This window comes from Stigmatopora argus, chromosome 15, assembly GCF_051989625.1.
Source record: "Stigmatopora argus isolate UIUO_Sarg chromosome 15, RoL_Sarg_1.0, whole genome shotgun sequence".
NCBI lineage: Eukaryota > Metazoa > Chordata > Actinopteri > Syngnathiformes > Syngnathidae > Stigmatopora > Stigmatopora argus.
The window spans coordinates 7,223,949-7,248,512 of record NC_135401.1 but is presented as its reverse complement, the minus strand read 5'-3'; the positions used below and the strand labels follow the sequence as shown (position 1 = coordinate 7,248,512).

General features: G+C 42.2%; 3 protein-coding genes across 11 annotated transcripts in view; 1 reads left to right on the top strand and 2 right to left on the bottom strand.

Annotated features, from left to right (window-relative positions):
* Positions 1–55: 55 nt before the first annotated feature.
* On the bottom strand, positions 56–16,209 carry mideasb (mitotic deacetylase associated SANT domain protein b). Of its 3 annotated transcripts, none has more exons than XM_077621222.1 (13): positions 15,857–16,209; positions 9,353–10,757; positions 8,137–8,412; positions 6,383–6,695; positions 6,076–6,142; positions 5,118–5,260; positions 4,921–5,024; positions 3,967–4,042; positions 3,756–3,844; positions 2,915–3,058; positions 2,735–2,845; positions 1,869–2,011; positions 56–1,760 (listed from the first exon to the last, which is right to left on the bottom strand). In XM_077621222.1, exons 2-13 carry the CDS (start codon positions 10,607–10,609, stop codon positions 1,544–1,546), a joined length of 2,940 nt encoding a protein of 979 aa, XP_077477348.1. In that variant the 5' UTR covers positions 10,610–10,757; positions 15,857–16,209; the 3' UTR covers positions 56–1,543. The 3 variants fall into 3 exon arrangements, with proteins under 3 accessions (XP_077477348.1, XP_077477347.1, XP_077477349.1); XM_077621221.1 differs by lacking the exon at positions 15,857–16,209 and adding an exon at positions 14,455–14,803; XM_077621223.1 differs by lacking the exon at positions 15,857–16,209 and adding an exon at positions 14,455–14,803 and having other exon boundaries at positions 2,930–3,058.
* Positions 2,431–24,564, top strand: part of ptgr2 (prostaglandin reductase 2) — a 23,743-nt gene continuing 1,609 nt past the window's right edge. For 2 of the 7 annotated variants that reach the window (XR_013305247.1, XR_013305246.1), the window contains exons 1-11: positions 2,431–2,492; positions 5,582–5,700; positions 16,470–16,518; positions 16,601–16,719; positions 16,921–17,112; positions 17,379–17,575; positions 18,065–18,248; positions 18,360–18,569; positions 18,789–18,828; positions 23,945–24,275; positions 24,375–24,512. Coding sequence is in view for 5 of the 7 variants with exons in the window: in XM_077621225.1 (XP_077477351.1) it covers positions 16,482–16,518; positions 16,601–16,719; positions 16,921–17,112; positions 17,379–17,575; positions 18,065–18,248; positions 18,360–18,569; positions 18,789–18,828; positions 19,112–19,176 (1,044 nt within the window). In the remaining 2 variants the exon portion in view is untranslated. Of the gene's footprint in view, positions 2,493–5,581; positions 5,701–14,951; positions 15,090–15,792; positions 16,059–16,469; positions 16,519–16,600; positions 16,720–16,920; positions 17,113–17,378; positions 17,576–18,064; positions 18,249–18,359; positions 18,570–18,788; positions 18,829–19,111; positions 19,210–23,944; positions 24,296–24,374; positions 24,513–24,564 lie in introns of those variants that run through there. The other 5 variants (XM_077621229.1, XM_077621225.1, XM_077621227.1 and 2 more) reach the window with 5 other exon arrangements.
* The window catches only part of tmem62 (transmembrane protein 62), an 8,776-nt gene continuing 3,422 nt past the window's right edge, over positions 19,211–24,564 (bottom strand). The window contains exons 7-13 of the mRNA XM_077621224.1: positions 24,406–24,528; positions 24,166–24,321; positions 23,936–24,095; positions 23,195–23,399; positions 23,022–23,120; positions 22,542–22,660; positions 19,211–22,437 (exon numbers count right to left, since the gene is read on the bottom strand). Coding sequence (XP_077477350.1) covers positions 22,099–22,437; positions 22,542–22,660; positions 23,022–23,120; positions 23,195–23,399; positions 23,936–24,095; positions 24,166–24,321; positions 24,406–24,528 — 1,201 coding nt within the window. The 3' untranslated portion in view covers positions 19,211–22,098. The remainder of the gene's footprint in view (positions 22,438–22,541; positions 22,661–23,021; positions 23,121–23,194; positions 23,400–23,935; positions 24,096–24,165; positions 24,322–24,405; positions 24,529–24,564) is intronic.

The window sequence follows — 24,564 nt, the reverse complement described above, 5'->3', positions numbered from 1 at the left end:
TCTTCTAGTGTCTCTTGGCTGTAATGCACTGAAGTCTAAAAGGAAAAAAAAAGGCTGAAGGTTTAAATTTTGTGTTTAATAAACAGTGCTTCATAAATCATTCACCTTAAAAGGTGGTAGAAAACAATATTAAATAAATTACACAGCCTGAAAAACACTTGCCTTGCCCAGATTCCATTTTCCCAACTTTTAGTGTGAAAATAATGTATAAAGTACGTCAAGGTACACCTTTATTCACATCCCCTTCACTAAATATTTTTTTTACAACTTTTCCCCCAGTATGAATTTCAACACAAGCACCAAAATATAAAGGAAAAATATAAATTACCCATAGCAAAAAGGAACAGTCTTCAATTCAATTTTGTATTCATCATATCACACGTGTTCAAACAGACTGTGCATAGACCCAAGTTCATATTCCGCGACATAATCTCAAGGTAGCGCTTACTCCTAAAAAAAACAAAAAACAAAGTGGCACTATTAGTACAGCAAAAGATTAAGGGGTGTTTCAAGTGTAAAATAGCATTTTAAAAGTAGTAATATATTGAAATAAATATCTGAACTTTGTATTTGAATGTGTGTATAAGATTTATTGGACTTTTTAGGCAGCAATATTGAATTTTTTTTAAATGTTTTTGCAAGTACGAGGGGGAGTCAATTGGGATTTTGTGGGGCCTAAGATTTTATTTTTTTGCGGCTTTGCGGCTTCAAGAATAATTGTGTAACAATTTGTTGGGATTCCTAGAGGATTGGCAGGACAGATTTTGAAATTGGAAATGTAAGAATCGGTCACAGAACAAACATGGGTTATTCTTGAATGTCAATGGAGATTTTTTGGTGCGTCTAGGTCAAACAGAGTGAATGGAGTTTTTTTTAAATGTCTTAATCAGTCAAAATGTGTATTGAGTGAACAATATTGATGTGTTAGCATGAGTGTGCCAATGGAATCAATGGGGCTTTGCTTTGCAGAAAAATGTAGTTTTTGGGAAATCATTGGGCAAGTCAAAATACAACCCTGTACTGCGTATCATTTTTAACATTTGGAGTTGTAACGGTGTGAATTAGGTGTCAAAGGACACACACAAAATAAACTAGCGTGAATCCGAATCACGCAAATGTAAGTTAACATGGCAAATAAATACAAGACCTTTCCACATGTATTCCTTCATCTATTGCACGCCTGCCCTTTTTCTATTCTTCACAGTAACAAACAGGCAGCTCTCATATTGGTAGAAATAAAAATAAAAGGAAACAGATGATTGTAAATAGTGATAACTATGAATAAGAATAGAAACACAACAGGAAATATGAAGCAGCCTCATGTGACAGAAGGAGTAACGATACCCTGTATATGTACAGCATTGAAGTATATATAGTTATTTTTTTGATTGTCAAAAAAAGGCCCAAAATGCGAGTGCAACAAGGTCGCCACCTGCCTGTAAAAAAAGGATCCTGCATTGTATGATGCCCTGGCATTGCTTTTTTAACGTGAGCGCACACTTACGCACGTCCTTGAATGCCTCCCCCCTCAGTCAAGTGTGCGTCACTGCCAGTCGTCATCGTCCCCCTCGCTGACCGTCGCGTCGTCGTCCTCGCTGTCGCCGCCCGCTTGCCGAGTGCCGTTCTGTTGCCGGGCGGCGGTGAAGGCGGCGGCCCGGGCGCGGTCCTCGGCCTCCCTTTGGCGTAGGGCGGCGGCTTTCTTCTCCTGCTCTGCGTGGCTTTTCATGTGTGCGCTGCGGCTTTTCACCTTGTAGAACACCCTGGTGTGGAAAAGCGGGTCACGACGATAGTGTTACCGACGGAGTTGTTCTGTTCCATGTGTCCTGTTTGGCTGTTGCTAAGACACAGAGTTTTGTTCGATGACTGACCTGCCGCATTTCTTGCAAGGGAACTCGCCCTCAGGGGCGCCGGCGACCTTTGTGCCCGCTGGGGGGCCAATGACGTGCGGTGGCGGCGGTCGCTCCCTGGCTACCGTGTCTTCTTGGGCCCGCATGATCAGAACGGTGGTGGACTGTGGATTTTGAAGATTTAATGTGAAAATGTGTCCCTGGAAAGGAACCGTTTTCAAGCACGTTATGCAATAAAACGGGCTTTTTTCGCTTTTGGAATGTCCACCAGGTGGCAGCGAGTACACTATATTGATTTTTTTTCCAGTGGGAAATACAAAATAACAAGTTAAAACAAATCATTTTGTTCCATCAAATGTGAAAGAGGTCAAATGAATAACAACAATGAATAAAATAATATACTATTTGAATAATTTTAAAAAGTGTTTTTGATATATTTTTTACAAATTTATTTTATGTTAACTAGGTCGAACTAGGGCATTTTTTTCAGATTGTTAAGAAAAAAATGAACCACTTGTTTAATTTTAATTATTTTTAATCACTACAGTTCTGGATCTTGATTCTTTTTCTTTTTTTATTGCAGGTTGGTGTGCAACTTGAAGGATTTCCAACACTTTCTGGAGATGCAATAAAAGAATAATTAAAGTAAGTTGTCAAAGGATTATGAAGCTTTTGAGAGGACGAATAATTGGAAATTTTTGACGAGCAATGTTTTACATCTTGCAAATGGTACCAAAGTGGCTTCCTAATGTCATTTCGAGCAATCGTGCTAGTTCTCCTGAGGACATCAAAGTCAATATTACAACACAATGATGGAAAATAGAATAAATTGTAAGCAAAGGGTTTATCCACCCCTTTACTTGCAGCACTTTTCTCACTTGACTCACATTCTTAGCTGACGTCGGCGCCGCGACGGGGGCGACGTCCTGTTTCTTGTCAGCTGAGCCTTCCCACTTTCTGCTGTCCTCTTCCCGTTGCTGCTGCAATCTGTGAGAGGCCTGTGTGGACATTTACAATGAACGATCAATCTCTCGACGCTCCTAATTAAACGGCCAATCAGGGACTACCTTTTGATTGGTCACCTCATCAGTCGTCCCGCCACCCGGCGGCGGAATCTCGCCGTAAATCAGCGTTCCGTTGCGGCCCACCTTTGTGTGCTTCTTGTACGAGTAGTAAAACTCGACGCATTGTGCCACTGTCTTGGTGTTCACCTGCAGATAAAACCCCACCCATAGATTTAGAAAGGCTAAGGCAAATTTGCCAAAAATGCCTGCTTGGATTCAAAATGGAAGACTTGTCTCCTTTTAGGCATTCTGTCTAACTCAGGGGTGTCAAACTCGGGTTTGTTCGCGGGCCACATTAATGTCAACTCCATTTCATGTGGGCCGGACCATTTTAGATCTAATATTTAGATATATATTTTTATAAATGGATTAAAAGAACTGGATCAAAAGCCCTGAATATTGAGTTTTTTTATAGATCTAAAACAATGTTTATTTTAGCTTTTTTTTAAATATATTTTTAGATTTTACAAAATGATTTTTGAACTAAAAACAGAAAAAAATGGATTAAAAAATTACAATTATTAATTTAAAAGGGGCAAAATCAGGAAATTTAATATACATCTATACTCTTCATTTTAATTTGATCCTAAAACAGAAAGTCGGCACTCATGATTTACTTTCCCGGGCCACACAAAATGATGCGGTGGGCCAGATTTGGCCCCCGGGCCGCCACTTTGACACCTGTGGTCTAACTGTTCTAGGCAAGCCTATCAAGTTTTGGAGACTTTTTTGCTGGAGAAATCCATTCTGCATTGCGATTTAGAAAAGAATGAATCAATTGAATTTCCTCCTGATAAATTTGTGCTGCCTTAAATTGATTTGCCATCAGAGCAGATTTTCTTACCTGTTTCTGCACCATGAAAAAGTCCTTCTTGTACGTGGCCATGCCTTTGTTGAAGATACACCGCTCGGCCGCAGACCACTTGTCGGATCCTGTGACAGACACCATCAAATGTGTTTCAGCTCCATTGGCGGCGATTCCGTCAAATCCATTTGGAAGCGGGAGAGTGGATGACGTCTAGCGCCATCAATGGCAGCCAAAGAGTTTTTTTTACCTGAGTAGTGGTAGTTTGATAACAAATGGGACTTGGGCAACACAGGATCCCTGAGCATGAGCAGCGATAAAGCAGCCTGAAAAACAAAGAAAAAGACGATATTTATTTGACGCCGGACAGTCGCTGACCGATGGACGTGCCCCAGAGATTTCCGGTTCGATAACTTTTGCACGCGGCCGTCTTTTTGCGCCTAGCCGTTCTCCCGCTGCAAAGCGGAGTGGGCGTCTAAAAGGCCCAACACACACTTCTCGCTCTCCTGTCGTTTCCTTGACAACGCTGGAGCAGCACTGGTCGCTAAGGCCTGGAATCTCAACCTGGCACTGTTGCAAAACATACCAAGATGGTCATGTTGTGCACACTCAGATTTGATTTGATTTTGTTGTCAGAATTGCTGATGGCAATGTCTCATGTTTAGGTTTTATGGTTTAAAAATGTAAATTCCCAGATGAACTTTAATTTGAAAATTTCAAAGATTAGGATTTTGGACAAAGGTTTGAAGGGACAGCTTAAGGTTTAAATCAAGGTTTAAACACGCGGTTTTGGAATCACAGATGTGGGTTTAAATCCTGGATTAAGCACTTGAAAATAAGATTTCAGAACTAGATTACTAGTTTTAAATAAGGGTCAGGTTTATAACATGCAGATTTCTTGCACGCATACTGGTTCTGCTCTGGTCTCATAACCAAATCCGATACTACTGCCCAATATTTCCAAAATAGCCATAACGGTTCCTGATAAAGAGTATCGGTTTGGGACAACATTAGTTCAAAGTAGAATTTGACGTCCTGCTTAGGTTTCGAAAAAGATTGACTGTGAAGACTGCCGCTGAAGTTCCAATTGACTTCAACATTTTCTCAACAGGGTTATGTTTCAAAGAAGTTTGGAAAAACAAAGCAGGTGTTTAAAGGCATGTTTCAGAATAGTAAGCAGGTGCTGAGACCTCCAGCTACTCACCATGATGTCACCATTGCACTCGTGCAGACAATGGTGGGCTAGCTCCTGGTTGCTGCCTCCTCCGTACAAAGCGCTGGAACATGCCAGGTGCATCAGATCTTTCACTGAGAGACCAAAAATATGAATTGTTTATGGCTCTCTCAGGCCAAAAGGTTCCCGACCCTTGCCCCAAAGGGTGACTTTTGGAGGGGTACTACCTCTTTTGTGGTAGTCTGGCTTGTCGTCGAGCTCGGTCTGGGGAGCCCAGAGCAGATCTGCGCGATGTGTGTCGAGTTCTACCAGCGTGCGTGGCCTCAGTTCCGGGACCTCCGCCTGATAATGCGGTCCCAAATTGATCCGGCTGGAGAAGATGGAGTTGGGATTAGTTTGTTTTACAGCTATTTTTTTAAAGCATTAACATAGAGCCTTTCCCAGTGGGTGTCTTTCTTGAAGAGTTGTTTTTACATCGACTTGTTGACCCTTAATTTCACAATAGAAAAATGATTTATGACTAGTCATGGATGGTTTGGTAGATTTTGAAACAAAATAAAAGGATATCCACAGTTTGCTAATGCAAAAATGCTATTCTAGCATGGGATTTTATCTAGAAAGAATACCCCAGTTTGATGCTTGTCGCCACTAATGAAGGAGCAATTAAGGACAATAGTGAATGTTTTGACAGATTTCCAGAGAACAAATAACTGCACGGTGCAATGATGGAACTGCCATGCTAGCGCTGGAAGCTGTTAACACGATGGGGATTTTAAGAGTACTCAATCCACTCAAGGCCATGAAGTCAAGGTAAAGTGAATTCTATTATTTCTTCTTGACAATTGGAGTGACTTGCTTTTTGAACTCAAGTGTTTTGTTGGGCCACTATGAACAACGATAAAAAAAAACCTAGTAACAAAACATTCATTTCAATTGGGATAGTGATCTAAAAATGACAACTCCTGCATAAATTCAACTCGTAACTCAATATATAGTGAGTTTGTGGTTTATTTCTAGTTATTTCGTTACTGCTGGGTCACAATTTCAACACATCTCAGTGAGAACAGCTCATGATTCAGCTCAATGTTATGATCTGGATAATTGCTTGTGGAGCGTGCACTGTTGTGTGTGTGTGTGTGTGTGTGTGTGTGTGTGTAATAGCATAGAACGCTGCAAAGTACTCACGGCTCAATGCTGACTGGAGTGGGCTCGCTCACTGCAGACAAAACCGGAGGAGTCATGTCGCTGCTACCTGAGCCAGCAGAAAAGGGGGGGTTTCAAATGGACTTTCATGGCCTAATTAAGGATTCAAATAAGTTGAAGTTAAGTTACAACAGTAGGAAGATTTTTTTTATGCTTATCTGTTTTCTTAGTTTTAGTGTTCTTAGTGGTAGGTATTAAGGTTACTGTGTTGTCAATGCAAACAAATGTCACTTTTAAAGCAGATGTGTTTTGTCTATCATTGTCGATGCCATCCAATGAGTTAACATACTTGAGCAGAGCAGGCTACGCGTGGCCGACTTGGGCGTTGCGGACAGCGGGCCCCCGGCCGAAGCCGATAGAAAAGTGGAGAAGTAGAGGCCGGAACCCTCGCGCACGGGACTGAGGATGGGTGGCGGCGTGTAGGGCGGCATGGCCAGGGGGTTGTCAGCCAGGCGGACGGGTGAGCGAAGATGGCTCTGGTAGGGTGTGACGGCAGAGTAGATGGCGGGCGGCGCCACAAAGACGCCAAGTTTTGGTGGCGGGATGAAGAGGGGTTCGGGGCGAGGGCGCCGCTTTAACTTTTTCATGTCGTCGTCGCCATTCTGCATAGGAGAAAGTAAGTGGTATTAATGCAAGGTATAATAAAAATCACGTTCAAGAGTTTAACTGAAGAATATTTTGGACTAGCGTTTTTTTTTTAAATTTTATTTGTTCTAGTTAACCTATTTTTCTTCCTTTTAATAATTACATTATCTTATTTGACCACAATTGATAGCTTTTACATTATTTGCATCCTTATAATGGCATTATTTTAATCTAATGTACTTATTGTTGAGATTGGCCTTTCATTATTATATTGGTGAAATCATGGTTGTAGTTAATGTCACGTCAAATGTACTTAGACCTCCTACATCGTTCGATCTCCCTCCACGTCAAAATGGATCAGACAATTATTGACGTCAATGGCAGAGTTAAAAACACCCACTAATAGGAAATGATATGCAATCCATTTTGAACAACAAATGTGATTCATATTTCTAACCTAATTACACCCTACGGCAAGATGTACTTCCCCTTATGCCAAAAATAACCAGATTCAGGTTCAGGGTCGGTAGTACGAAAGAGGGCTGATTCCAAGGGAAAAGTGTAGCACAGTCACATAGTCCTGACCTAAACACTGGATAAGATGCCTTATCTGGAACAGTAGAGACTCCCTTTTCCAATGAAATGGAAGAAACGTGAGGCGCACAGCAACAGGGGGGAAGGGGGACAGGCATATCGTGGGGGGATGGGAATGTCTGTATGTGTGTGTTGGGGGGTTTTAAGGCCCTTTTGGCATAATTGCTGGAATTTACACAGAGGGGGAATGTGATGGAATACAGTGGATCTACTGTAGCCACATGACAGCGTTGGGATGCTGTTTCTGTTGTGCAATGCTGGATGCTATCATGAATACTTGGTGAAAGGACAGATAACATTCGTATGCATTTATCAAGATGACGTACATGCGTGACCCGATGCAGTGCTAAGGCTTTTTTTCCTAAGGATAATCCCTTGTCAGTTTCTTTCTATTGTGAATGTCAAATGTTAGCAGAAGTCACAAGAGAAGTGATTGATTAAAGCACTTTTTCCCCACTTCATGATTCATTTTCAGCCTTTGTCTTGGAGTTATTTGTACAGTGTGGTCCAAAGGTCACTCTGCAAGTTTGTTTTTTCAACTTTTTAAGCTATCATTTGGACAGATGTTAGCATACAGGATTTGCCAGCTGAAGTTTGAAAGTTATTGTAGTGTATTACTCCTTTGCCAGTGTTGCAAAAAATGTCATTTGGGGAGAAGATTTTCTATCTCTGACTCTAGATTTCAGAAGCTTTATAGTAATGCAAGTTATGTCCTCAATGGCAATTTCTTGTCAATTGTTCTTGGCAAACCAAAGATGAAAACAATGCATTTCTAAAGTGGCCGTTAAGATCAGAACTCCAGAACTCCTCGTGGACAGAATTCAAGCTGAAACAGGGGGAAACAAAGTTGAGAAACTTTCTTACCTGTTCCAAGCCTTCCGTTAGCGAGTTCCTCAGCGAGCGCCGTCGAGCGACAATGACCGATGGCTTGCGCTCTGCGCTGTCCAGCGGGTTGGAAGTTCTGTGCGGCAACGGAGGGGGGAAGTTGGACACTGGTGGCACGTTGTCGGGACACGGTGCCAGGTCCATGCGGCGCACCGGTACCGACACGGGGATGACGAGCGGGAGCAGCCCGTCGTCGCGCGGTGGCTTGGTGCTAAAAACACCCGGCTGGGGGGGAACCCAAGGTCTGTGTGCCTCCTGGTAAACAGGAGAGAGGGAATGTCAGGATTCAGAAATAAGTCAAGTAGGAGTAACCATAGGGGGAGACAATATCAAAGTCATGTCTGAATTGTCTTGTTGAAGGTCCTAAGAAAGAGTGACCATGTCAAAAAATTCTACTGACTGCACTATTTTAGTGGCAAAGGCAAATGAGAAAGACTAATTAGGATCTACTTATAATACTGAGCCTTTTTGCCACTGTTTTGGAGGATTTTTGTCAAAAATATGGTCTGCCCGTATTTTAAAGTCACTTGCAGATTTTTTTAACAGGGAAGCATTTTACTATAGTTGCTGTTGTGGATATTTTACTTTACGTTTCTGAGGAAAAATATTTGGAGGTCCTGCACCTCTCCATCAGTCAAGTATAAAATGGAAGCCACCAGTGTTTCAAAATGTAACGTGAAAGTCGAGCGCTGGTGGAAAACCCCCCAAAACTACACAAGTGTGGAGTTCAGTGGAGAGATATTTTGCTGAGTGTTGCTGAAATCAGAGTGTGAGTGTGTTTTTTGTGTGTTGTGGCCAAATGGGGGTGGGGGAAAGTGAGGCCAAGCTGAAGTTCCTCTACTTTGAAGGATTGGGGTGGGGGCGGTGCTGCCATGTAACCAAACACACGGTTTGTACGAGATGTCAGCAAGCCAATGTAGGACACGCCGAGTATCACTGACTCACTGTTGTTTAGCAACTTGTTGCACAATCACTGCGCGTGACTCTGCATGTAACAGGCCGGGATGGCTTCCGATCCCAGTTCACTTATTTCAAACGTGGCACTCAGAGGTCAATTTCAACACAATTTTGGCCTATTCGAAGTGACCTGAACTGAGACACGTAGACTTTTTGGATGCCGTTAGAAACTTTGAGATATTTTACAGTTCATATGTCCATCAGGAATATGTGCTTGAGGACTAACCAGGACACGTACCTTGGCGCCCTGAGACGGCAGGGTCTCCATCTCGGAGGCCTTTTGTGCAAGAGTTTCTAAGTTGACCTCCTGAGACACCCTGCGCTTTCGCTGCGACGTGCTCTGGATGACGCCCGTCGAGGTAGCTTGGATGTCGGCGTCCTCGACGCGCGTCCCATTAAGAGGGATCTGCATCGCCGAGTCGCCGGGGAAGGGGATGTCGTCTGAAGGCGCGCCGCCTTCTTTCGAGAGGCGCCGCGAGCTGCGGAGATTCTGCGCCTGAGACAAGCAATCTGGCAGCAGAGGCGGTTCTAACAATTCGGGTTCCGGAGTGATGTCCTGGATGAGTGGTTCCTGGATTTGGGGGGGAGCAGCCGCCAACGAGGGCTCCTGGGAGTGTACGAGCTGTGGGTGGGAGTGGGCGTTGGGGGGGTAGTAGTCGAGCACATGCTGGCTTTGTGATTGCAACTGCTGATGTTGCATTTGAAGCTGCTGCTGCTGGAGAATGATCTGCTGCTGCTGTTGAAGTTGTTGCTGGATGAGGTTCTGCTGTGGAGGTTTGGCTCGCACAGAGTAGTTGGGTGGGTTGGGCAACCTGGCGTTCCCTTGGAAGCTTTGGTAGAAGACGGGCAGATGCTGCCGGGGCTGCCCAAAGGCCAACTGAAACGGCTGCAAGACCGAGCTCCCCGCTGGTTGCGACGTATTGTTTGATTGGGGGTTCAGCCCGCCAGGTTTCAGGGTGTCCTGAAAGGCTTGGGACTGATGCTTCTGATGTTCCCACTCTAGGCCCCTTGCCTTAACATTACCTGGGTATACGTCCTCGACTGGGTCGTCAGGCCCTGCCAACTGCTTGTCTACAGCCTTATCTCCAGTGGCTTGTGTGGGTTTCACAAACGTTGTCTGGTTCCTGGAGTCGGTCAAGTAGTTGGCAAAGTTTTGTCCCCAGTTAGCTGCAGTGGTCCAGGCGGTGGTCCTCTGCTGCTGCTGATCGGACTCCTGCTGGGCCCACTTCATCGGCACCGTCTGCTGATAGTGACTCCTATTCTGTTCACCCTTGTCAGGACTAAAGATGACCGAGTTGAGGTACACGCGATGGCCCTCCGGATTGGACGTCACGCTGGTCACCGTATCTGTTTTCGTGGGTTCAATATAGTAGGAACCTTCGGGATGCTGCATTGTTTCCTTCATGGCTTCAGTGGGCTCGGTGAAAAATGTGATGCGCTTGCCCGTTCGTTTTGCGCTAGGTTTCTGCTGGGCTGGTACGCTCATGGCGAGCATGTAAAGGCCGGTTTTGGGAAAACACGTTCAGTTACGCTAATTGTTCTTTCCCCTAAACAAGTCTGAATAAGAGTCTTACTACACCAACATTGACATGGCTTCCACTTCCAAGTCCGTAGTTTGGTTTCCCTCATTTGTGGGTGACCATCTGCAAAAGAGAAAACTATTGTTACCATTTAATAATTTCCTTTTTTCCCCCTCAACCAATTTGCCACACGTGTATCTAGGTCAATGTAAATGTATTTTGGAGAAGTTGTAGACTTTTGAGTTGAGGCAGCCATTTTGGGGAGATTTCTAAACCATTTTCCAAGGCATGACATTTACTTGCCAAATGCTGAATTGAACTGGTACAACCCAGTCTGACACCCTTGTACATGTTTTTTTTAGGATTGGGAGTCAGTTATCTGACATTTTCAGGCTTCAGCAACGATCAAATGACACTGCTCTATTATTTTTTCTTCTGAAATACTTGTTAAACTGTGCCTAAAGGTGTTCTCCTGACAGAACAGTCTCACTCACTCCCACTACTGCCTCGGCCGTGCAAAAACTCAGCATTTACTTTCTCAATAGACAAACAAAAGAACCTCAGCTGAAAGGTATTGTCGGGTATGCGAATATGGAAGAGAATGGGTGGGGGTGTGAGTCATTAGTCACATGACACCACACGGTACAATCCGGACCGAGTTCAACCTTATGTTATTGGAAGCTGGGGATTTTGAGGGTTGATGAGAACTTTCTGGAAATGTCGCCTCTTCAAAGATAGGCTCAAGGGAGGATCCAAGTTAAAATTTCAACATCTCAGAGCTGTGAGACAGACATGCTCACTACTGGGGAAAAGTGTTGGCATTTCACCAAAACTATCAGGTTTCAATAATACCATCTTGTTTTCAGAACAAGTAGCACTGCTACAAAACAACTACGTACGTTGATTGTGACTGTAATGTATCCCATGTTCAAATCATGGGCAGACACTATTACAATGATTATATCTCATTAAACCATGAGTCAGAGAGAACATAAAAAACAGCTAACAAAATATTGTTACCAAAATAAAGTTGCATTACTATAGTTATACCACTATTTACGGATTACTACAATTGATATGAAAAGTATTTACCAATACCCATTCTCTAAATTTTCCATTTAGTAAACACATAAAAATACATGCGTCATAGTTTTAAATTAGGGGATTAACTTCTTGCCCCTGATGGATACCTATGTTGTTTTTGTTTTGTTGTGCTGTTATCTCATTTTACCTCGCGTAAATACTACAGATGAGAGAAAACGGCTCTTAAAGCACTGAGTGACTCATTAGAGGAAGGGGGTGCGTGGTGGGGCTCGTGGCCTTTAAACCACTGACACCCACAAAGGAAGGCCAGATGAAAGTGAGCAAGTGGGAGTTATGAAAAACTACTGAATGAAGCCCAAAACGTCCAATGGTCCGCCCGGCAAAGGACTTGACAGCCTGCAATGATTCCATATCACCATGACAATATCTGTCTTGAATATGAAAAAGGTTTTGGTGTCCAGGTTTCTGAGCAGACTTTGGCAATGGTGCCAACTTGTCAACATTTGTGGCAAGAAAAAAAAAAGATCATAATGATGACTAAAACACCATCTGTACCACAAAAGTCTGCCAGTGGTGGCAAAAAGGGAAATTGTGGCAATGCACAAAAGAAAACATGTCTCAGTATTTGTTCAATTTAACACAAAAACAATAAAACAGCAACTTCACATACGGCCTGCCATGATTAATTGACTAATGAACAGTTAAACAATCATATATCATATAGAGACAATATTGACTTAAGAATTGTCAATATCCTCTTTTTTTAGTTCCTTACATGTTTAGTAGCTTATATATTATAAATAAAAACAATTTGAAAAATTAAATATTCTTATTTCATTAATTTGCTTTGCACTGTATATTGTTTTATGTACATTTTAAAATTACAAACTGAATTTAAAAAAAAATATCATTCATGTTTTAAATTTGCATTCATTTATTTTTCATTATATATATTTGCAATCTGCTTTTGATTTGGAAAATGATGCATTCACAATCCAACTTTAATCAGAGCAGTTTTTATTCCAATCCACATTTTAGCTCAAATGTAAAGACTACAGTAATATAACTGCAAATAACATGCCATTTATCAAAGAGCCAGTCTAATTGCTAAATGAGTGGCGATTAATCGACTAGCAAAATAATCATTGTGGCATCCCTACTTTAAAAATGTATTGCACAACATATTACAAATGTTGTCGTGGCCACTGTGGACTTAGCAAAAAAAGGGCCACCCTCTCACAAATCTAGGATGTGCCTGGCAATTGTCACCCTTACCCCGACGAGGAGCTCCTTAAAATAGATGGGCTGCAGCTGTCGAGATCCTGCACGCTCGCTCAAGGGGCCGAAAGCGAGCTCGTACTCCCTCCGTACTCAGCGAGATACCTCGTGATGTTCCGATTCCCGCGGAACCTTCGCCGAGGCTGTACTGAAATGATTTGCCTTTCTACTGGTGTGAAACAACTGCCGTAACAACCAACTCATTCACTCTGATTGGTGTCCAATCTATTTTGACTGGTAGGGTTGGCGGCTAGGTCATCAAAGGGTTGATGAAGTTCAAGAAATCTCTTCTTACATAGACTAGTCAACACAATCCCCAGGCCTAAATCCAGTATGTATTTTTCCTGTCAATGAAACATCTCAAGTATTTGATTAAACTGAACAAGCATCTTTCAAAAACCATTTTATCAAGTCAATCTGGATCAAGGCAATATGAAATTGTCTTTCCATCTCTAGTTGCCATGACTCATGAGAGCCACATCCGAAATGTGCCACTCGAGGCGTGCAGTGTCAACGCAGCCTCCGTTCTGTGCACGCAAAGAGCAATGTTGCAATCTTGCACACATCAAAGGCTTTTAGCAGCAAAATCTTCAACCGAAGGTGGAGAGGAAAGCAAAAGTGGAGGAGGTGGGGGGGCGGACAACCTTGCACAAGCGTGCCAAATATCCATCCATTTTCTAATGCACTCGTTCTTCTTGGGTAACTGGAAGAGATGTTCGCAGGTGCCTTTGGGTGAACAATAGATTGGTTGCTTATCACTCGCAGGGCACATATGACAAACCCAATTCATACGTAGGAACTTCGTAGGTCTTCTGCACCACTCAAGTCATTTTATATCCTGCAGTAAAGGGCCATGTTTCAGGTGATGGATGGATCGATTTTTTTTTACTGGGAATGTCAAAATGGATTGGACGATTAGGATTGATCGGTTAGAAGATCCTCAGGGAAAAGAAGTGGAAGATGTTGAACTTGTCAAGTCAATCCCCAGATTTAAACCCAACAGAAAATGCTATTTTCATGCCTGCTAATTGCAGGACACATCCAGACAAGCCCGAATCCTTAAAATGCAGGTTTTGGGACTGTGACAGGAAGATGCAAAACTCCATACAGAAGGCACAGATTCGCACCCACAACCCCAGAAGTGTGACGGAAATATTCTGACCACTTGTCCCAACGTTTCAACTTAACAGATACGATCCGAAAATAAACAACACAACCGTCCTATTCCTTGAACAGAAAGCATGACTTTGCACGGGTATGTTGCACAGACCATGCACGCAGGCGGGACCCCCTCAAACCCCCAGACCCTGCGCTATTGTGCTAACAACAGCAAAAAAAACAGGGTGGAGAGGGGATTATCTCGTTCCGAACGCCTGCAGCCCACCACAACAAGGAGATTGTCAACAAGGCACATGTGACATGTGCACAACTTCCAAGACAACAAGATGGACACCGCGCTCACATGTAAAGGAGAGACCAAGCAACTCATCGTACTTACGTTCTTTTCCAAAAGCTCAGTCTGTGGATGTTCGACGCGGACAGCCGGCACGTCCTCACCGTGCAGAACCGCGCATACGAGGACTGCTGCGTTGCATTGCCCGAGGTTGACTCACGCTAGGCGGCTGCTGACCTCACACGACCCCCCACCCGCACCCCTCTCTGCACTTCCAAGAGGCGGAGTTCCGATCCGGTGGTAGCTAAACAACAACAATGAAGGCTAACCTGACATGCTATTGTAGCTATTGCACACGATTGCGTATTCGATTGGTTGCACGAATCGGGACCATGTTAACAAAATAAAGCCATTTCTATTGCTGTCTTGTTGACTAGCTGCTTGTCTCGTGACAACAACCATGCAAGCCCCGCCTATTTTTTTCCGGTGCCCTTATTAGGGCATTTCCGGTGTGACGAGCCATTTACCGGGCATGCGAGCTCACAAAGGCCTTACGGGAAATTCCAACACACATATATACAGGACCAAACTATATGGAATGGAGTCGATATACTTTCATTTTCGCTTTATAATACCACCCTAGGGATATTTGAAAGCAATAGACAGGTTTATTAGGATAGATATTGGTACAGAGGGTTTTGCATTCATCCATAAAATTTATCCATCTACATTTTTGCAAGGTAACTTTCTTTAAAACTTCTAAAAACGTGGCAAAAGTTGTTTGAACATGTTTTTTTAAATGAATAGACAATATTGGTAAAATAACAATAGTACATTTTAGAGCTGTTACTCCATTGCAGTGAATTTTGATATAAATGTGCGTGGGTTTCTTAATATATACTCCAACTTGTTTCCACATTGCCTGCGCCTGCCATTGACGGCAATCTATGCCCCTCCTATTTCAAATGCATTGGATGTCAGTTGCAGTCAAATGATGTAAAACAACCACCGAATTCATCACATCTGCAATCAAATGACGAATAATGAAGTGTGAGGATTCTTAAATATGTAAATACATTTCCCAGTATGATACACATACCTAGCAATTTGTTGAGCGAATCAACTTGAACTTCAACATTTTTAGTGCGTATTTATGTCATCGCGCATGCGCGTAAAATTGACGCTTGGGCCATATTTGGGCCGGTCAGTCGACGCTAGCAGTTAGCCACTGATGAAGCATACAAATATCAAACAAAATAAATAATATATTAAGATACAAAACTATGTACACCATAAACATAGGATTTTTAATTACACGGCGGGCAAAGTTGCACAACTGTAATTTGTCGTGACAAATTCCTTCACAAGTCATGTTTTTGTGTTAGTGTGTCAGTGCGCCTGCGCACAAAAGTTATTTGGGCAGGCCACTTAAGGCTTTCGCTTTTCTTCTCGCCGTCAGGACGCAACTCACCTAAACACTCAAAAACACAAAAGTAGCAGTACTCACACTTAATATAGTTGGCTTCTTCTTCACCATTTTAGCAACACTCTGCGTCGTCCTAAAGTAGCAAAACTGAGATTTGTGTCAAAGTCTTCCGCAAGGCATCACTCACTTCTCCGGTATAGTTATTGAGCCATCTTTCCATCGTTCATATGATCACTGCGATGCGACCCTTGAAGTGATAAAAGTCACTCATTGCACCATCTTGGTAATTATTAAATGCACACATACGTGGTGTATGGATGTAAATTAATTCATGTCGGTCAGGTGAAATGATCGACGTCCAACAAATATCGATACTCAGCAACCTTTTTGATATGCTAATGCAGCACTCTTATCCGTTAGTACTTGTTGGGCTCGGGACGACGCTTGCATGCAAAGATTAAATAATTGCAAGATAGTTGTCACCATCAGAGGGTGTACGTCGTATTTTGAAAACCACAAACGCATAATAACTCACCAAAAAGGGCACAGAAATTGCTTTTATGCGACCCTCCTTGCGGTTATAACACTTTTTGTTTGCTACAAATGTGTAACGCCTATTAAAACACTATTTGTGAAGGCCGGCGAAACCGGATATTGGCAGCATATTAATATCTCGTTGTGCACTTTGCACTAGTTGTCATCCAGGATGCTAGTGAAGAAAGCCGTCCTCAACTCTAGACCAGGTTCGTTTAACTTTACACTTTTATTCACAGAAATTTCGCTTTTTCGTTTCGGACTGATTTTTCTTCGTTAACGTTTGTCAAGGGTCAAATGGGGTGCCAGATCCTGGAAACTTCCGTCTGGAGGAGACAACGCTTGGCCCTGAATTGGGAGAGGAGGAAGTTCTGGTTAAGACTCTGTACCTCTCTGTTGATCCATACATGGTATTATTGGACACACTCAGAGCGTGTTAACCTGCAGCACAACATACGATTTCATGTTTTGCACTTGTAATTATGCATTTATACATTGCAAAGCAGTAATATTGCAACGTGTAGTTTGGTTCTGGAGTGCATGTCACATCTCAACTGACAGGGAATATCGGCAATCGTGATATAATCGTTTTATTGTAATGTCAAATGCAGAGATGCAGGATGAATGAAGAGACTGGCTCGGATTACCTGACCCCGTGGAAGCTGTCGGAAAGCGCGGACGGTGGCGGAGTCGGTGTGGTCCAATCCAGCCGTCACGATGCCTTTCAAGAGGGGGATGTGGTCACCTCCTTCACCTGGCCCTGGCAGAGCCACGTTGTTGTGAAAGGAGGCATTTTACAGAAGGTTGAAATTATGGATTATTACTTTATATTTATTCACAGCCATTGGTGATGATAAACAGCCAATCTGTTTGGATTGAGACATTCGCTGCCAAACCTCCCAATCCAAATAGATTAGAGATAATACCTAAGAATAAAAATGAATAACACAGTTAAAAAAAAAACTGATCGGGCACATCCCAAATCAATATTACTTTCAAGTTTCCGATATTTACAAAAAACAAATTTACTGTGTATTCTCTAAATTCTGAAATCTTTTCCCAAATCCAGGTGAATCCTGAGTTGGTGGATGGCCACGTTTCCTACTTCCTGGGCGCGGTGGGCATGACGGGCCTCACGGCGCTACTGGGGATGCGAGAAAAGGGTCATGTGACCAAAGGAGCCAATCAGACGTTGGTGGTCAGCGGTGCAGCTGGGGCTTGCGGTTCTCTGGCCGGACAGATTGGCCGGTTGGACGGTTGCTCCAGGTCTTTATCAAACATTATACTCCAGTTATTGAAGAAATAAATCATTCTTTTTACATTAAGAGTAATGCTAACATGTTTTTGGTAATAAAATTAAAGACATTTTTTTTGATAATTACAAATTTCATTTGTTTTCATTGTTTATAAAATGAGCATAGTTTCAGTGTCAAGGTCATTCCGAATGTAAATAGTCTTCAATATATTAAACATGGCATGTTCCAATATTTATGATTCATGATTTAAGACAATTTAGGAAGATCGATTCATTTGAATTTTTTGGAAAGTCAATATTTATAGAAAACATTTGCCTTTTTTTAAAAAAATCTAGCATCAGTTTTTATATTGACCTTAAAAAAGAAAAGAAACGAGGCAAATTTCTTGATGCCATAAATTGTCTTCAATGTTAGATGACAATGTTCATAGATTCATAGATAGATAGATAGATATTCAAGTTCATAGATTGCACAAAGTAACATTGGCTGTCTTCTCCAGAGTCGTCGGAATTTGCGGTTCTGAAGACAAGTGCAAGACATTGGTGGAATCGTTGGGTTTTTCCGGGGCTATTGATTACCGGCGACAGGACGTTGCCGCTGGCCTGCGGGAGAACTGCCCCGATGGCATCGACATCTACTTTGACAACGTGGGTGGAGAAGTCAGCGACACTGTCATTGCGCAGGTACGACCAAGCTTACTAAGTGATGCTCATGTTTTTTGCTGAAAAAGTAAACACAAAAGTACTTCTGTGGGAACTGACTGAACCACTGTCCCTTGTCTCACTCCCCTTAAGATGAACGAGGGCGGTCATGTGATCTTGTGCGGTCAAATCTCGCAGTACAACAAAGACGTCCCTTACCCGCCGCCCCTCAGCCAGGAAACGCAGGATAACCTGCGAAGAAAAAACATCACCAGAGAAAGGTTTTTGGTGCTCGACTATATGAGCCAAGCCCAAAATGCCCTCTGTGAGCTTGGCGGCTTGGTCACATCTGGGCAAATCAAGGTGAGTGGGATTCCAATCAACTTCCCAATGTGAATTTACACCCAAAACGGGGACTTATTTTTGTTTAAAGAGAAAAAACAATTGCTAGGTTTTTTTATCTGCTATAATGGCTTAACCTTTTTAAAGCAAATTATTTTTTAGGAAAAACACAAATTGGTACATTTCAAATATAGTTACCATGTTTTAAAACATCTCCCAGACTCGTTTTTTTTATTTCAGGTGCTAGAAACAATTGAAAACGGCATCGAAAATATGGGAGGTATGCTTTTTCACTCATTTGTGATGACTTGTAAATTCTTATTATTGTATTATATATTGGCTGCCATTGACAGAGATCAACATTCACTCCATTGGAATTGGGAGGGTGATTAAATGAAAAAATGTTATACTAAGTAGTTTCATCTGGGGATTGATTGACATATTCAAGATCTTCCAATTCTAACTCATTGGCTGCAATCCATTTTGGTAGCGATTGGACACCTTACTGTCGTCGGTGGCACCAAAATTTAATTAATCACATATTAATTTAGCCTTTTCCGCAGTTGCCTTCTGCTCAATGATGAAAGGGGGAAACCTGGGGAAACAAATCGTCAAGATCTCCAACTGACTCCGAAATAAACAACACTTTGTGACACCTCAACTGCATTGATTGAACATTTTTAATTCACAGCACTATAACCCATTCATAAAAAAAGTGGTTGCTCCCTTTTTCATTATTTACACCCTCCTCGTTCATTTTGCGATTGTGCGACGTTTAGGATACAGTACATCGCACATACGCCGCATAATAATGATGTCATCGGTGGGCGCAGATCAATTCTTCATTTGACACTCACACACATGCTTATCAATGGGATCATAAAATACAGGAAGTGCAAGTTTGCAGAATTATGTCTCAATACTCATCATTAGGTAGACCTGCATTTATCCAATCAGATCTTCTCGCATTGCATTTACTTCAATTGTCATTTCAGTGGTTTTTTAAACTCCTTCAGGATACATGTGGACAAAAAAAGACAAAAATCAAGCCTTTTAGCCAGTACAGGATGCCGTAAAATGGGGGTCCCGATGAGAATCAAACTAATCATAAAATATATATATATATATATTTTTTTTTTTAATGAAATCAAGCTTTGTATTTTTATTCAGACCCAGTGAAAACACATATTATCATCATAAATTAAGAAAAAAAACTGGCATGGAGTTTCATTTCACAGCTATAGTATTAACATTCATATTCTCCCTACTCAAAGCCACCACGCATTGATTTTCCTTCCCTTTCAGTGTATTTTTCAGATCTTTGTTGGGGTGGGGGCGGAGCTTGAAACACTACCTGTGTTTTGATTGTGTCTAATGACTCATGTTCCTGAGTATCCAAACAGTTTTAATGTTTAAATAATAGCAAAACGTAAGGGGATGGGTCTTTTCTGAATGCCAGGGAAAAACAACAATTGTGTATATCTGTTAATGCTAACAGTTTTTAAACAAATAGACCACATGGACAGGAAAATATAATGCAACAATCAAATAAATATTCTCATTAGTGTTTACAGTATACGTAATGTTTTATCTTTTCAATTTGAATGTGCTTTTGCAAATACCAAATTTTGGTCTTGCGTCATTTTGGTGTTAGCTTTTTGCAAACTTTTGAAGAGAATTAAGTCTTTGACAAAGCTACCTTACCCGTTTAAAAAAAAAAATAATTAGAGATAATTTAGTCATTAAGGAGAGGATAATTATTTCGAAAAAAATTAGATTTCTGGGATTGTCACGTACATTTTTTTCCGTAACAAAGTATCTCCAATGATACAATATTGAACACAATTTCTATCCTTTAACAAACTCCATGTGCAATTTGGTAAAATTGAAAGTTCTGTAATTAACTGGAGCCAATTTATGTTTTATTGGACCTAAAGTATTTAATGTAATTTTTAAATATCACCAAATAAGGGCACATATGACAAATAACCTTAGCATTTTCATACCATTGAATACAATTTGTTCTAAAATAATTAAGTAGTGTACTTATTTTTAAGAACATTCCAAAATGTAAACCTATGTACATTTTTTTTGTAAACAATGCACATATGTGTACACATTTAGTCAACTAAACCATTAAAAAATTGGTGCTATTAATGTATGACATTTTTTTGGCACAAACAATGAGAACTTAAAATGTTGACTGAAAACAGTCTTTGATTCAGCTCGCAGTTTTTCACCAAACTCCGAATTTTGAGTCTTGTGACGAAAATGTTTTCACAATTATGAGCTCAACAGCGAAACAAAATCAATATTTCACTATCGTGGTCCTCGCTGATTTAGTGTTTTAAAAGTACAAAGGTTTGAAACAGTTGCAACATTTTCAGTCTTATGTATTCGGTCGATTTTGTTGCTCTCGCGAGGTGGATGCATTTATAATTTGGTGTCATTTGGCAGTGGTGAAAAGAAGGCAACACTTAGACAACCAAAGTGCACAAGTAAACAAATCACAAAAACTCGTGTGTGGCTCGTCGGCAGGGGTTCTCGTATTTTTTGGAGGGCCATGTGATTACTGACCTCCTCAAAATGCTTACCTGTGGTGCAACTAATAATTGAGTCAACTGTCTATTATTTTTCTTTTGGTATGCAATTACTGGCAGTTGAAGTTGTCATGGTGCCTTGAGATAAGAGTGACCTAACAAAGATTTTTTTTCAGATTTCTAAGTCATTGTTGGGACGATTGTTTTGTTTGACTCGTGAGCCCAAACTTTAGACAGGGTAGTAAACAAACTTCCAGTTCAGAATTATGCTCAAACTTCATTAAAACAGAGAGAACTAAACGAGAAAGGTCAGGGAATGAATTAAACTCCTCTCTCAAGGCACCACTCGAATTTTGCAGAGCACCTAGCTACGGCTCAGACACACGCGAGGGTCCAAACGACCGTAGTTTGAGAACTACTGCGGTCCAAAAACATGAAGCTAAATTGGATGCTAAGTAACTTGACTTTGTACCAGCCAAAAATATTGTAATTGTTGTCGGAGAGGTAAACTTAGTGCAAAAGTTACATGTGGTCATCGCAATTGGATTAGTAGCAAAAGTAACTTGTAGTTGTAGAAAATACAATACTTTGTGGTGCAGTAGAATTACCTTGTTACTGCAGGAAACAAAACGTACTATTTTGATAGAATTTTTGCACTTGTTCATTAAGTACAAGAAAGTATTGAATCAAATGTTGCACTTTTAGTTCTTGTTGGCCTTTTGGAGCAATCAGAAGAGCTTCTTGGATTATTCAAAAACCTTCCTCATTAATTCATTTAGTTGTGACAGTCCCCCAAGTACAAATTATGTTAATTTTGCCAGAACTACACATTTCTTTCTCCCATTTATCTTCAAGTGACCTTTGCTCCAATTGCAAAACGTATTTTCTTCAACTACAAGTTACTTTTCCAACAAAAGGACCTCCCGCCAGAAATGTGCTCACTGGTGCTTTGCAGTTGGAAACATGCATAATGCAGTGAATGATACGGAGGTGAACGCAGACATTTACTGTCAGGACGAAGGTGAGATCTTGCCATGGCCGCGGCCGCCCGCCACCGAGCTCCAGGATGGCACGGGGCAGTTCCAGGCACGGTAGATCAGTATCATGCCCAGTCCCAGCGCCCACATACGCACCGGCGACAGCAGGAAGGCCAAAATGCCGTACGTCTCCAGCAGGAAGTAGCAAGAGTGCGCCTGCCAGGCCAGAAGTAGCAGCATGAGCAGATGCACCGCCAGGCACCGCCAGCGGCAACCCGGGCGCAGCAGCAACGAGCGCAAGGTGTTGCCGCGGCAGCGTTGCTGGAGGCTCCAGCACAGGTACAAAGTCAGCGGCATGTTGAAGAACAGCAGCTGCGTGCATGGAGGGGAATTAGTAGGTGGAGAAAAAAAAGAAAGAGCTTTGTGCTCCCTACTACGTGCTCCAGTTGAATGGAACGGTCTGAATCCCAGCTCACCTGAGTCACGCCCACCACGTAAGTGAGGCTCCCCTCCAGGAAGTGGCCGTCGATAAACACGCCGAAGGCAAAACAGGCACCTCTGTGGCCGTCAATCAGCTCGCCGATGAACCAAGGGCCTGTCGGACCATGCAAAAACACCAGTATTTTAGTTTAGTTTTCCTTGGCTTGACTCGTAATCCACTTACAGTACTTTTAGTTAGCAAAATATGTTTAAAATTTAATTATTTAACTTTGTTTTTGACAGCGATAAACTATTTGAATTGGGAATCCTGGCATTGACAGACCACACACATTTCAGCGCCACTAGCGATGTTTGCGACTTCTATGTATTGGGGCATGCTGTACCAGCCACTAGATGTCACAATATCTTTCAAAATAATGAAAACAACTCCCAAGTACGATGGCTCAAATCAAGACCGCAATAGTCAACAAATATCCAAATGGATATCTTCAAAATTTGCAAGATCGTTGACTCACCCAGGGCTGTGCACATGTTGAAGAGCAGCAGGGAGTAGAAAAAGGAGTCCACCTTACTGAGCAACCGCAGCGACAGGCAAGCTTGCGAGGACCACCCTCCTGATGGCGTACATTCGTTCAAGCCCGTGTGCTGAGCACGTATGACCGAGCTGGTGGGGGCGGGGTTATCTCACCTCGGGTGACGGGGCCGTGCCGCATGAACCTGAAGGACAGCAGCAAGCCCACGTTGAGCAGCGCGGTGAAGGCAAAGGCAGCCCGGCCCACCACGTAATGATCCGTCAGAAGGATGAAGGACTGCGCGAAGCCGAAGCTCGGGGTCACGGCGTTCTCGTCCAACGTGAAGTGCTGCTCACGTGTGCTCTGCCGGCCCAACGAATCCTGGCTCAAGGGAAAAATTTAAAAAACAAAGAAGTGAATCAATGCTACATTTGGATAGTTTGCCAATTCATATTTTAACTTTTATATGTGGTTTTCTGTATATATGTATATACATTTAACCCCTTCATTTAATATAACCCCTTCATTTAATATGTCCCCCTCATTTAATATGTCCCCCTCATTTATAATTTTTTTTAAATGTAAAATCTCATTTTGTGGAGTACCCCAAGTATGAGCATTTTAAATGTATTTCTCATTTACATTTTTGGCTAACATTTTCAATTTTAACATTTTATTCCTTCAGTTTTTTTATTATCCAAAGTAGATTTTTCAATTTTTTTTAACCTTTTCATAGGATTTGAGAAGGTTCCGAGTATTTATGTCTCACACTTGTTTCTATTATTTTCTTTTACTGTTGAATCTTTTTTATCAAATTTTCCAAGCCCCCCATCAACCATTTTTGTTTATAGAATTGAATATTTTTCTAACATTTGCAACTATTTTTTTAACTCTCATTGTCTACTATGTTGACTGACCTCCACCAGAACTCTGATGACGTGCAGCCCGATGAGGTATCGCGACGGGTCCCAGGGTATCACATACAAGGGTCCTCCAGCTGTGCGGCATCGGCCTAAGACCTCACCGTCAACAGTGACATCCACCGTCGTGATGGCCGCGTCCGAAAAAGCCAGGATCCTATCAAAAGAGAAGGCATTATATTAGAGTTGTCTGAGGTAAGCGCACACCAAATCTCAGCAGACTCTACCTGATGTGCGTGGACCCCCGTATGCGGGCCAAAGATTCCACGCCAGGATGCAGGTACTGCGCGTCCTTGGGATTGGTGATGAGCACCGCCGGCCACTTTTCGAACCTCAGGTCGGAGAAACTCAGCAAATCGTGGTCAAAGGCCAGAACCCTGTACCTGCATGGGGGTATGGCGACTCTATTTAATATTCACTATCAAATATTTTGAAGGTAATTATCCATGAGAGGGGTGCGTACTCACCTGCGGTTGTCCATCCAGTCACCCAGCTCCAGTTCAAGGGTGCCACGGGGGTGCCGGCTGTGCAGGATGGGCATGAGGCCACCCAGCGTATGCAAGTGACCACACAGGTAGGCAACGGCTGACCTTTAGCGCACAGGCAACCAAAGCAAATGAGTGAAA

What these genes read in the sequence shown, in the direction of transcription:
- mideasb (XM_077621222.1), bottom strand. Translation starts at nt 10,609, where the DNA reads ATGCTCGCCATGAGCGTACCAGCCCAGCAGAAACCTAGCGCAAAACGA. An exon ending in ACTCCAGTCAGCATTGAGCC is followed by an intron (nt 5,261 to 6,075) that starts GTGAGTACTTTG and finishes CATCTTCTCCAG; the next exon opens with CCGGATCAATTTGGGACCGC. An exon ending in AGTGCAATGGTGACATCATG is followed by an intron (nt 4,043 to 4,920) that starts GTGAGTAGCTGG and finishes TTTGTTTTTCAG; the next exon opens with GCTGCTTTATCGCTGCTCAT.